The 13,654-nt window shown below is 39.8% G+C and overlaps 2 protein-coding genes across 6 annotated transcripts in view; both read right to left on the bottom strand.

Annotated features, from left to right (window-relative positions):
• Positions 1 to 13,654, bottom strand: part of LOC125235175 (protein PALS1) — a 246,351-nt gene that overhangs the window by 141,986 nt on the left and 90,711 nt on the right. The gene's annotated exons all lie outside the window — the stretch shown is intronic.
• LOC125235176 lies at positions 816 to 4,329 on the bottom strand. The gene is made up of 2 exons (XM_048141637.1): positions 4,057 to 4,329; positions 816 to 1,086 (listed from the first exon to the last, which is right to left on the bottom strand). The coding sequence occupies exons 1-2, from the start codon at positions 4,286 to 4,288 to the stop codon at positions 905 to 907; spliced, it is 414 nt and encodes a 137-aa protein (XP_047997594.1). The 5' UTR covers positions 4,289 to 4,329; the 3' UTR covers positions 816 to 904.

A 13,654-nucleotide genomic window follows, 5' to 3' on the forward strand; every position in this document is an offset into this window, starting at 1 on the left:
AGAAATTGATTGTATTTGAACTGAATGAAGAATTATTTTACGATCTGCTTTGTAAATATATTGCCAAATTATATTTCGTACGCCTACACGGCTCATCATGGCTGATATAAATAATATAACATATTGTCACCTAATTGTTACCTGTGATGACGAAATAAATATATTTGATTGATTGATTGAAGAGGTAAGTATGAAAAATATAAAACTGCACACCGAATAACTTTGTGACCATTTAACTTTAAAAAAAACATTCAGTCGAATTGAGAACCTCCTCCTTTTTTGAAGTCGGTTAAAAAGTAATACAACGTACACGGAATAATGACAACTTGTCCGACATTCGACATTTAATTACTTTTTCAATTAACTAGTAGCTACCTGTTGAACTACACAAACTCACAACCGCACGTCCAAAAACAATAAATTAAGCATAATTAAAACACAAACAAGAGACAAAACTACGCAGCTCAAATTCCATCGCCAAATTAAAAAAAAAACAGTCGAACGCGCGAAAACAGTTGCGTTCGAAATTGTTCTTCTCGTCACGTACTGTCAAGGTATTATATATAGAGGTAGATGCGGACAAAGTGTCAAAAATATATATCCATAACCTCAATGTGTAAGCAATAAAGTCGTATATACATATTTTTGGCACTTTGTCCGCATGTATATTTAATACTTTGGAACCATATAGCAAACAGGTAAGGTACACACTTACACAGACGATCTGCTCAGGGTGGCTAGCCGAATGGCACAATCGCTCACGAAACGCTCACGAAACGAAGCGCTAGTAGATATCTATCTCTATCGCGCTTGCGTATAGGTTATAGGTTATAGGTATACGCGGGCTCGGTTTCCGCAACTCGACGTCATAATTTGCGCCTATTTTGCGTGATGGGTTGCGGCACTATTCCTGCCAACCCAGCTCTACCAGAAAGCCTAGCAGACCCTTTATGTTGCCGACGACTTCTGGGAGACACCCCGGCGACCCGAGGTGTTGTGCCCGGTATTCTGCCACCCCTGGACATTCGAGAATGACGTGAGCGGCTGTTTCCTCTGCCTCCGTGCACGCTCTGCAGAGGGGGCTGTCTGTAACACCCAGGGTGAATAAGTGTTTGTTGAAAGGGGCATGGCCAGTTATGGCCCCCACTAAAAGTCGGAGCTGTGGCCTTTTTAGTTGCCTCACCTTTTTTGACAATCCGGGGGTGATTGTCGGGAGTGCTTCCTTTGCCTGTCTGCAGGTGCCTAGGTTAGACCAGTATTGTTGGTGTTTTACCTTGGTGTTGTAACGCAGCATGTTTCGAAGCCAAGCATAAGGTAATGGTAGTATGGGCTCCGGTCCTGCCACCTTCATTTCGGAGCCTCTACGCGCTAGGATGTCGGCTCCATCGTTACCTCGCGAGTTGCTGTGTCCTTTAATCCACTGAAGAGTTACGCTGTTGGTGGTGCATACCTCTGTCAGAGTTCTGTGACATTCGTAGATTAGCCCTGAAGTAAAGGTATAACTTTGTAGAGCTTGTAGTACTGACCTACTATCGGAGAGTATACGGATGGGGTAGTCACGTACCTCCCTTGAGACGATCGCATGTGCTGCCATTATGATGCCCATACATTCTGCCTGGAAGACTGTGTTGTGGGCACCTAGTGGTGTCGAGATGTGTATGTTGAGGTCCTCTGAGAATACCCCAGAGCCAGTGCCTGACCTTGTTTTTGATCCATCCGTGAAGATTCTCAGCTCCCTTGGGTTAAGTCCTTCACGGGGTTCTTCGTGTAATTGTATTTTGTATTTCTTGTCGAAGACGAATTGCTTCGGTATCTTATCGGTTACCGCCTCTATTAGCGGTGCCTTACCTATCGCCTCATAGAGGATTTCGGTGTGAGGTACCCTAGGTGGTCTCCAGAGATTGGACTTTTTTAGACGTACCGCCGCAGCTAGCGCTTCTTGTTGTATGTGGAGGTGCAGCGGCGGCAGGCCTAGGATGGCTTCCAAGGCCGCGGTTGGAGTGGTTCTCATGCAGCCCGTGGTCGCCATACAGGCCAACCTCTGAAGTCGTTGTAGTTTAGCTTCAACAGTGGATAAATTGGTGCGTGGCCACCATACTATAGCACCGTAGCTTATTATTGGTCGGATTACTGCCTGGTAAAGCCATAGAGTTATTTTAGGGGTTAGTCCCCAGGTTCTGCCTACTATTCTACGGCATTGCCAGAATACGACTGTAGCTTTTTCTATCTTACTGTTTAGGTGGTTACTCCAATTTAGTTTATTGTCAAGTAATACCCCTAGATACTTTACCTCTGTTGATAATTGGAGTTCTGTATTGAACAGCCTGGGAAGGCGAAAGTTCCCCAAGTTGCGTTTGTTGGTGAACATTACCAGCTCAGTCTTGTTAGGATTGACGGTGAGTTCGTTGTCGGCGCACCAGCGTTCCACGATGGCAAGTGCGGAGCGTGTGACATCACATACTGTACCTGTGTGGTTGCCGCTCGTTAGTATCACTATGTCGTCAGCGTAGCCGATCGTGTAGTAGTGATTGTTGTTTAGTGTGGAGATCAGGTCGTTCACCACTAGATTCCATAACAGTGGTGAGAGGACGCCACCTTGAGGGCATCCTTTTGCCACTAGTGCTTGTTGTGCCTCGCCTGTCCCGAGTGTGATGACCCTTTGGCTCAGCATGTTATTTATCCATGTGGTCAGGATTGTACTTACTCCATGTCTCACTAGTGCTGCAGTTATGCTGCTGAATCTGGTCTTGTCGAAGGCCCCTTCTATGTCTATGAAGGTTCCTAGGCACATGGACCTGCTTTTGATCGCTACTTCAATCTTGCTCACCACTGCGTGGAGTGCTGATTCCGTAGATTTGCCAGGGCTATAGGCATGTTGATTAGGGTGAAGGGGCACGATGTTTAGCACCCTCTCTCTCAGATACCTGTCGCACAACCTCTCCAGTGTTTTCAGCAAAAAAGAGGTTAGGCTGATGGGCCTAAATGCTTTCGGATCCGAGTAGTCGCTTTTACCTGGTTTTGGTATGAAGATGACTTTGACCTCTCTCCATTGTTTCGGCACGTACGTGTGGGCCAAGCAGGCGCGTAGGATGTTGGTTAGCTTTATAGTGAGTGCTTCCCCGCCCCACTTAAGCAGAGCAGGGAAGATCTCGTCCTTACCCGGTGATTTGAAGGAGTCAAAGCTGTTAATGGCCCATTGCGTGCGTTGCGGGTTTATTACCTCGTCAGTCTGTTGCCACTCGTCCTCCGTCGGAGTGGTCTCAACCTCATCCCAACTAGTCATGTGCGAGATCACACAATCCGGGAAGTGTGTGCGCACTAGAACTAGTTCCGCTTCTTCAGGCGAGGTGGTGAGGGAGTTGTCCGGCTTTCGCAGGGATCCTAAGGTTATGGCGGAGTTATTGGAGAGGACCTTCCTTACCCTGTTAGCCTGCATTGTGCTCTCGATTTCTGTACAGAACTTACGCCACGAGTTGGTGCTTCTGTATCTGAGGCGTTTTTTGTACGTGGCTTTCGTGGACCTGTAGTTATCCCAGTCCTCGTCATTGCACGTGTTCATAGCTCTGTTGTATTGCCTCCTCATCTTACCCCTGAGTCTCTCCAGTTCAGGCCCCCACCAGTTGTTCTTGTTTTTGTTCCTTTTAGTTGCCGGTGGGGTGGATAGGGGACATGTTTGATGATAGCATTCCAGAATTGTGTTCGTGAAAATGCTTACCTGTTCTTCTATCACCGCAGTGCCCTCTATTTTGTGGGTATCTCCCTGCTGCGCCAGAGCTGTGCTCAGGCGCAGTGTGTAGAGTTCACGGTTCGTCTTCCGTGGATTCCTTCTAGGCACTGTTGTGATTGTCTCTACCTGAATATCAAATCGAATCCACCTGTGGTCCGAGCAAGACATCTCCTTTGACACATGCCAGCCCGCGATGGATTTCGATGCTTCTTCAGTCGCCAGTGTCAGGTCAATAATTGTCCTGCTTCGTTTATTGACGAATGTAGGTTCTGAACCTGTGTTGAGAATATTGAGATTTGTAGTGAACAGGTACTCGACAAGTTTCTTACCTCTTTCATTACCTGTTGTCATGCCCCATAGGGGGTGGTGTGCGTTAGAGTCGGTTGCCACGATGAGCTCTAGCCCCTCCTCTTCACAGTAATTGACTAGCCTTGTCAGGTCGTGTGGTGGTGGGTCATCCGCTTCCGGCATGTACACGGAGGCCACGACCATCTCCTTCAGGCTGGAGTTTTGCGCCCCGTGCAGCTTTATGGCGCACAGGTCTCTAGAACAGAAGCTCATTAGAGGATGCGCATGTATGTTATTAGTTGTGTATATGCAGGCCCGGGGGTTGTCCGGGCCCGCGTAGACTGTTAGCTTACCTCCTAGGTTGCGGAGACCGCAGACGGTGCCTCTTCTGACCCACGGCTCCTGGATCAGAATTACGGCTGTAGTGTTGTCCTCCAACCACTTCCGGATCTGAGCCGTTGCCGTTTCGCTGTGGTGGAGGTTGGCTTGCGTATTGGCGCGACGAAAGCGATACGCCGCTGGCTCTGTCGCGCCAATACGCAAGCGCGATAGAGATAGATATCTACTAGCGCTTCGTTTCGTGAGCGTTTCGTGAGCGATTGTGCCATTCGGCTAGCCACCCTGTACTTGATCGTCCACTGTCGAGACCCTCAACTTATAAGAGCTGATTGTCATTGAGTATTGACAGATCACAATATATACGATGGGTTTATTACTATAATTATGTACTCCCACATAAGACCTATAAACAACGCTGCGTTATGAACGAAATTCTGGCAAACGACTCGTCTACTAATCGTTATCTGCATAACCACGACACAACATTTAAATTTTGCAAATACACCCGACATCGACATAGTGAACCGATTTTCATCAAACATGGCTAAGAACACTCCAGACTAATTCAGCTCAAACTAAATCTAAACCGTCATTCGTTCGAAAGCTACGATGCCACAGCCAAACAAACACAGACGGACAGACATATATACACGTCAAACTTATAACACCCCCTCATTTTTGCGTCGGGCGTTAAAAACGAAATTCTACATGTATGTACTCTAACGAATGAATAGTTTCATATCATAGTCACCATGTAGAACTGTCAAATTAAGCTCCAATAGGGCCAATAATGCCAATAAACACAATACAGTGACATAATACAGTGATATGGCTAATAAGGCCACCGGTGACAACGAGAACTCACAATGGTGGCATTTTGGAGAGTAGCAAACTAGCCACCGTAACCATGCATAATCGCCCGCATGGCTTTCTCTACGATAACCACAGAAAGCCGGTTACAATACTATTTAATGTAATAGGAAATAGCTAACCGAGATACAAATACATAACATAAACAGAATCGTTGCGAGCTATGTTGATTTTGTCCTTGAAAATCTGGAGAATCCTTAGAAAATTCTGGGCACTAACACACTAAAAATCCTAAAACTTAGACTGTGCTTCTCCCAAAACAGTTACAATACATTCTAAGCATTGTCCACCATTGTACCACCATGAAATATAAATTGATACAATCCAGAAGAACATAGGAAGGGGTAAGTCTCCTTGTTCTTCGTTTGATAACCAAGTTTGATAACTGGTTTTGTATGAGGAAAAATAATTCTTCTTTGCTAACTGGGTTATGAAATAGATTTTTTTTCTTCGTAGAAAACCATTATTTTTTTGCAGTTTTCTACGAAGAATATTTTTTCTTCTTTGCTTACCTGGTTATGAAATGGATTTTTTTTTTCCTTGTAGAAAACCATTATTTTTGGCAGTTTCATTGCGCTCGGCTAACGCTACGCTATCAAAACGCTTTATGTGTGGCGGAGGCTTAAATCCTAAGATCTACTGCTAACGTACAGTTTTCAGTACATTACCCCCTGAATCTGTTTCCGAATTTCCTCTTTCCCGCACTTTTACCTAAATACTATTCTTTATTTCTATTTAAAATTCAATAACTCTGGGTAAAAGTCAATGTCAGTAAATATAACATAGTAAGTAAACCTATATCGGAAACAATGATCGACCGTTTGTATCCTAAGTCCCGTGAATGGAGCCCAATGGACCAATATCAATGCCATTGGGTTTTCACATGCAAATGTAACAAAGCTGGGCTTTATGTATAACGGGTGCAAAATTTTCTCAAAATAGAATCAAGTAGGCAGGTTATGGGCTATGGCAGTAATACCTACAGTCGGTTCATCTTTACTTGTCCTATCATGTAACAAACGAAACGTCAAATATGATCAAAGACAATTACTAGTGATTGGAAATGTCGATAAAATGATGTATTAACGATAATTTGTAAATAAACGCTGCTAACGTCATCAGAGGATTTTAAATTTAACGTCACACAATATCTATGTAAAAACCAAAATTTAATTAGGTTTCGTCGCATTTGCAACAGTCCTATGGAAAAGGCTAGTACAGTTTTCATTTTATAATTAGTACCTAACATTAACACAACAAAAAATATACTGATAGTAAAATATTTATTATAAAGAGGTAGGAAATAAAACGTAAAAAAGTCTGTTAATCAATCTGATAAATTATTGTAATTAATATCAACGCATTTTTTCCAAGCTATACAAAACTCAACCTGCCTGCCTGTGTGGTGACGGGTTAAGAATTTCACCACCCCCTTTCTTCCCGTGGGTGTCGTAGAAGGCGACTATGGGATATGGGTTAAATTGTGGCGTTGGCGAGAGGCTGGCAACCTGTCACTGCAATGTGACAGTTTCGTTTTCTTTCAACCCCTTATTTGCCAAGAGTGGCACTGAAGCTTTAGTAGTTTCATGTGTTCTGCCTACCCCTTTATGGGATAGAGGCGTGATTGTATGTTGTATGTGATTGTATGTATACAAACTCAAACGTTAATTAATATCGATCGTTCATAACGATAAGTTGTCATCCCAACATTACGACTCAGAGACAATCTAGACTTCGTGATGTCAGGAGTTTTTGATGTCATCCGTTCGTAATTACAATTATTGATGAAAATCGTTTTAGAAATGACATTTTTCAGTGGTTTTTTGATTGATTTCAATACTTTGTGAGTTTATTTAATTGTATATTAACATTTTTAGTGATGGTTAATGTGCAATTCCAGAGAAAAGTGAGATAATGTTTTCCAGCAGTGTTTGTTTACATGATTGGACAAGTATGGTTGAACTGAGTGTATACACAGTGTTTTTTTTTGTTTTTTCGGTAAATTCGACACGCAGTTAGGTTCATCATCAGGAACCACCCTGTATATCGCTTTTCGTTAAATTCGAAAAAACATATTTTTTTTCATTTCCATATACATATAATAAATAAATTAATTAGTGTGAAAGGACCTAGTAATCTTAACATTAAAGTCAGTGTCAAGTGTCTGACGGCAAATGTGTGAGATTAATTGTATTTGACCTAAAGAAGCTTCCCTTAAAGTTAACGGAATTCAATAAAAACACGGTGTATGTATATCGATTAAAGCGCTAGGAATGTTCCATTAAAATGCAAATCCTATATCGTCGTAGTACCACTCCTATTTTCAGTATAACGCTTGTAAATAATATTTATTTGAAAGATGTAATTTCAAAAACTAGCTCCTACAGGGGCCTGAAGGCCTAGCACGCTAGCACATCTCGGACACTGGCGATCAAATATATGAAAGTGACGTTGACTGTTCTTTTCCAGGCGGTAACCGTGAGGTAACCGAGAGGGGGTGGACGTCACTTTCAGTGGGGAGAGGGAGTGTGACGCTAATTGAGCCTAACGCTTCGGTACGTCCTTTTCCCACTTACAGAACGTGCGAAGGGTGTGCCATCTTCGCCTGATTTCGTGATAACCTATTTGTATTAAGTAGCATTCACATGTAAATGCACCCTACCCAAGTTTCCTCTAAAGACCCCAATCAACAGAATCAGCTGACACAAGGACGACACTATCTCCCCGTCTCACGTCGTCACGGTGCCGAGCACATTTCCGGTATTACTCGAATCAAACGTTTTTAGAATACCTGCCGTTAAAAGTACAGAGTCATGTCTGTTTACGTTGGTTTTTGTTGGCGATGGCATCTTTTTTTTATTTTAAATTATTAATGGGCGTATTCATGGCCACAGACTACCAGACTAGCCGACATTGGTCAGTTATAAACGGTCAAGCAAATCTTGGCACAAAATAAAGGCGGCAAATTTGAAAAATATAGGGGCGACGCGAAGGTTTACCGTCCCAAATAATATTTTTCATCACACCCGCACTTTAAATGCGCTATTGCACGCAGGCGGAGCGTGAGTTATAGAAAAATTGGGAATCCGAATGCAACACAGGATATTGTTGACATGAAAATTACTAGACTATATTATAAATTTTACGCAGCAGAGACTTCAACTGTCAGTTAATATATTTCTCGACCATCATGGCTATCGATACCATCAGCACGCGCTAATAGAATAGTCTAGGTTTAGCCGGCTCATCCAGGTCAACAGGCATACAATTACATTAACTAACCGGATAGCAAGAAGCCAAACAAAAAGGCCTAACAAGTTTGCCAACCTTTGCCAATTCGCACTATGATGCTTTTTTATAATTATCATAGTGAAATGAAGTTATTTATAATTTTACGAACTCCTTGAGACCTTTTTTGCTGAACCAAACTGAACATAGGTACTTGTGTTTTTCCATCGAAGAGTTACTTTGGTACATTCAGATTTCGTAATTCATCATATTGATATTGATCAGCATTGTCAAGAATTTTTTGTTAACATTATCAAGATGTCTTTCAGTGTTAATTACTTAAATCAGATAACGGGAAATGGTTCAAATATAATCAAGAAACAAGACTAAATGCAATGTTGCAATACTTGTTATCAATACCAAATTAACTTATAAACAAGATACCTACAGCTGCTTATGTAGCAACTATGTACAACGGAAATAATATTTACAAACTGAGCTCCAAACTATCCAACTACTTTTAAATCAAATACCTTTCAGCATCCTCGACATTGTTTGTGAATATTTCACAAAAAAACACCTTTTTCAACATAGATAAACACAAAAACTTTACACTGCACTATAAAACACCTTTTAAAAACACTGGCCACTAAAACAACATGTCAACACGATTTTTTAAACAATTTTGAAATTGGAATGTTTTATTTTTAAAAGTGGGCGTATCAAACGACGCGCTGGCAGGTATGTCACGGGCTGACTAATTGGTAGATAAGAGCTCGACTGATAAAACAAAATGGAGGCACCATTAGTGTTCCAACTAATGTGATTTACTAGGATTTGAAACCTTTGATAACGTACAGCCCATATTAGAAAGTAATAAAGCTCGTAATGGAATAACAGTGGATGGTTTAACGTTGATTTGCCCGCATAATGGCTGGTGAAAGATAGCGCAACTAATATTTGTGTGGATATTGCGGTTACCTGCACGCAGTCATCGATACTGATATTAAAATCGCGATAATTATTAATAAAGCATGCGAAGTATGACGATACAAAAATGTGAAATAGTTTGTAGATTGTGTCATTTGTGTCGCAAGGAGAAAAATAACACATTTATGTCGCGGGCGTACATTGTATCATTTTCCGAATCTGTTTTGAGGATATATTTTCGGTCTATAGGTAAAAATTACCCGTTATGAACACATTAGGTACGTGTGCATTTACTTACTACAATCTAACAAAATCTCAACAAATTCGCAATAATAAAAATAAAATGAAACCTATAGTTACTTTCTTTTTCACACTTAGGTATTTAGATAAAGACAAAAATGAAAGCTATTAGGGCCTAACATTATAAAATATATAGCGATTTTAATACAACGTGCAATGCCCGCAATTCCAATAAACTATCAATAATTTACACGGAGCAATTAAAATTAATTGGATAATTAATTGCACTATGTGTCGGTACCATTAATCACATGACTAATTAATTTAATACGTATGACACATTTACCAACTTAACATTTGGCCTGTTTTAAAAAAAGCAAACTTTCATGTTGTCGAATGTTTTACTTAGCGTAATATATAACTAGTTGTTTATTGTATGTAATGTACCAAATGTTTTATTGAACACCAACAATATATATGGCGTATTTCGAAAAATATGCAATATTGAGTCTTCTATCACTTTCTAAATTTATTGTCAGATATGCAATTTTTACTTACATACCTATTAATATTCTTTTTCATCACATTTGCTGTTTAAAGGTATCATTGCGTCTACGTGTAGGTACTGAAGCATAATGTACTATTTTATTCCCAAGGGAATAATGGATTTAGTTTTAAAAATGAATACAATCAGTACAATACTCCAGGCAAAGGATATTTCAATCTACCTAGGATTTTTATTGCACAACCAGAATTTTACTATTAAGCTATAAAAGATATTATACGGTATGAAAAATGCATTTTATTTATCTTTTACGATTATTTCAGTGTGTTTCGCATTTATTTAGTAAATTTAACTCAGATAAATTTCTATAATTTACAATCTGACAATATGCTCTCTACTCGCGCTTGACCGCGTGCATACGCGAGACACCCACCGTTGCCTGGCAGCGGATAGTACAACAGATCAAAATATTTAAATGAATGAAAAATAAGTAAAATTTTAGTTCAATTATATGATTTATATGCTTTTTTTAACGTTGCATTTAATTTATATGCAGTATTTTCATGTTTGTTTTCGTTCAAAAAGTGTTTGTTATCAAAAACAATGGATTTAACATGAATAATCTGATGTAGATCAAGATACACTACTGGTCGCAACGCCGCTGGTTGAAGGTTTTGCCTTTTGACTGTTTCCTCTGTATTTTTCTCTCAAATGTGATGAAAAGCATTGTGTGTAATTTAGGAGTCAAGGACATTAAAGACGTGTCTATTATTCACTCCTGCCTGCGGCACACACGTCTATAATGTCCCCCTTACCTCCCTTGTTGCACAATGTACTATTAATTTCAATAGTTACCTACTTACTTTTTTTACAAGACCCATATTTAAAAAAAAATACCCATATTATAAGTACTTATATTTTTTATGAAATTTGACATTGTTTTAAAAACATTTTTACTTCAATGAAATCTAGACTTTTATAAAAATGCAAAAGCGATTTTAATTTAAAACTAATTAAGGCAAAAAATTTGACCAAAGAACCAGTTTCGGTCCTAAAATAGTTCAACTTTGATGATAAATATCACAGAATCAATGAGCTGTGAAGTAAGTACCTAATTATGGGATGCTAGTTTGTTTAAAGACGATTCTGTTAATATGATATGCTTTAGAAACTATCGTAATATTCATAATACCAATGGATTCAAATTGAAGCTCATCGGAGTAGAGAATCCCCTTAAGAAATGTAGTTATTTCATGTATCATGGGAAAAATACAAATGTTTGCAAACAACGGTGGCTTTATACGTAACTGCAATATTTGCAGGTCAAAACGAATAATGAAATGTATAGTGAAGGTTAAATACGAATAAAAGCGCGAGCGGAGCGAGCGCGAAATTTTTTTCATTATCAAAACGCCGCTCCTGGCGGTTTGACCCTAGTGTAAATTCGCCACTGGCATGGACCCCAAAAATATAGTACTTTTGCGTACTATATATGCTTCATATAGAATATAGTACGCTGGGCCAAAATATAGTACAGTACTATATTATATAGTACGGTTGGCAACCCTACGTATGACATACAGAATGCAACGGAGCGCTAGATACACAATTATTCTAGTATTGATTGGATATTCATAGTTTATACAGTCATGAAACCTAGATCGGCTGTACACTTGACTTAGTGTGTAACCAAAACGCTGTTTTTTTTTTCGAATTAGACATTTAGCGTCAAGAAGCGGAATTAGCATTAACAAATGTGACTTTTTAAGCGTTGTGACGCTGACGCTGAACTACGTGTCAATTGTTTATGCGATGCGTCTTAATACAGCCTGGCAAAAAGGGAAGAAATTAATAGTGGCGCCACCGTCTACGAAAACAGAGTCACTTTTGTATGAGAACAGTAAGTGTTGCGTACGATACGTAATAATAAAAAAAAAATGTTCCAGTTCTTTCCTTTTTTGTCAACCTGTAAATCAAAATCCCGAGCCAGACATCACTCGACTAAGTTAGCAACAATAAAACGTCATCTAAATGCCACTTATAATTTCACTTCAACTCACCACAGTAGTTTCAACCATGAGCGTATTGTTATAAGACACAAACATCACGCGATAAGTATAATTGCTGTATCCGTTGCAGAACCAGCTGTTTCACAACCTAGACTGACTAACAGTGAAAACGCGATAAAATGTTATCTTGTTTATGAGAGAATTAGCTTTGAGCAAGTTTAAAGGGGTTACTCTGAATCATCAAAAGCATTTGACTTAATCAATCGTGACTAAAACATTATTAAAATGAATTCCAATCCCGGATTTCAGTAGATAATAGTCAGCATATGCAAAATACAGGTACAAATTTAATGTACCTTTCTAACTTTCTCTTAAAGTAAGTATAGAAGTGATGCATTTAACTAGCCAAGTACAAGGACATTTATAGCGTCCCTCAGGGGAGTGTTCTAGGACCCGAGCAATTAAATCACGGTATAGTTGCAAGTGTACACTCACACTAATCAAGCGGCACTCAGACAAATGCGCGCCCCATTAGACACGGGCCAAGAAGGGGTCATTTAGCTTAGCGTGGGTGCTGTGAGAGCGGAAACGGAAGCGGGAGCGGAAGTAATGAAGAAGCAGAAAGTTATATCCTATTAGAATATCAGGACTGGATTCAGTAGTAGTGAAGTGGAGCAGAGCGGATATGTGTACAAATAAACTGAGTTTTCCACCCAGTAGAGCAGGGAATCTATAGGAGCTGATATTACCTCTATATCAGTCCTGCCTAATAATCGAGACAGAGCAGACTCTAACCCAAATTGTCTCTTAATTGGTGAACAGTATTAAAAACACGTTTCCGAAACGAAGAAAAGTAGAATACTTAAATTGATTCTCATCGACACGTTTTTCATCTCCAAATCATGGTTAACTGTTTTATTTTTCACAATTTTCCGCCTTCACTCGCACCCCTTCCCCAACCGTTCTGTGTAATGAAGGGGTTAATTACAACTGCGCGATATTATGAATGTCCCGGCCGGGAAACTGCCGTATTGCCGCTCCGGGCAGAAAGTGCCGCATTGTCGGCTGCCCGTGAGTTATGGCCGGTGAGAAATTTGTCGAGCTCTTGGGTGCTGAACATTTCTTGTTGGAGAAGTTTAGAATTTTTAAATAATTACTCTGCTTTAAATATACGCGAGTATAAGAAATAATAACATTTCAAACGGATTTTAGAGTACGATCAGGGTTAAGGTAGAATTTTACTGATCAATTGTTCTGCACTAAAAGAACTGTGTCTTTACATATTATGTAGAAGAATACAGGTTGCGGTATAAAGATAAAATTAATGTAAGTACAACAGAATAAGGAAACTTTCGCCTTGAAATAAATAAACGTTGAACAGATCACTATAACAATAGGAGATATAAGAAAACCGTTACAAGTAATTAGTTCAAAATAACAATTGCCACCATTCCTTTTAAGGCGTTTCCAGTAATCGGCCACAGTCGATGACTCAGCAAATATTACAACACAATACAC

Source organism: Leguminivora glycinivorella, chromosome 17 (genome assembly GCF_023078275.1).
Source record: "Leguminivora glycinivorella isolate SPB_JAAS2020 chromosome 17, LegGlyc_1.1, whole genome shotgun sequence".
Classification (NCBI taxonomy): Eukaryota; Metazoa; Arthropoda; class Insecta; order Lepidoptera; family Tortricidae; genus Leguminivora; species Leguminivora glycinivorella.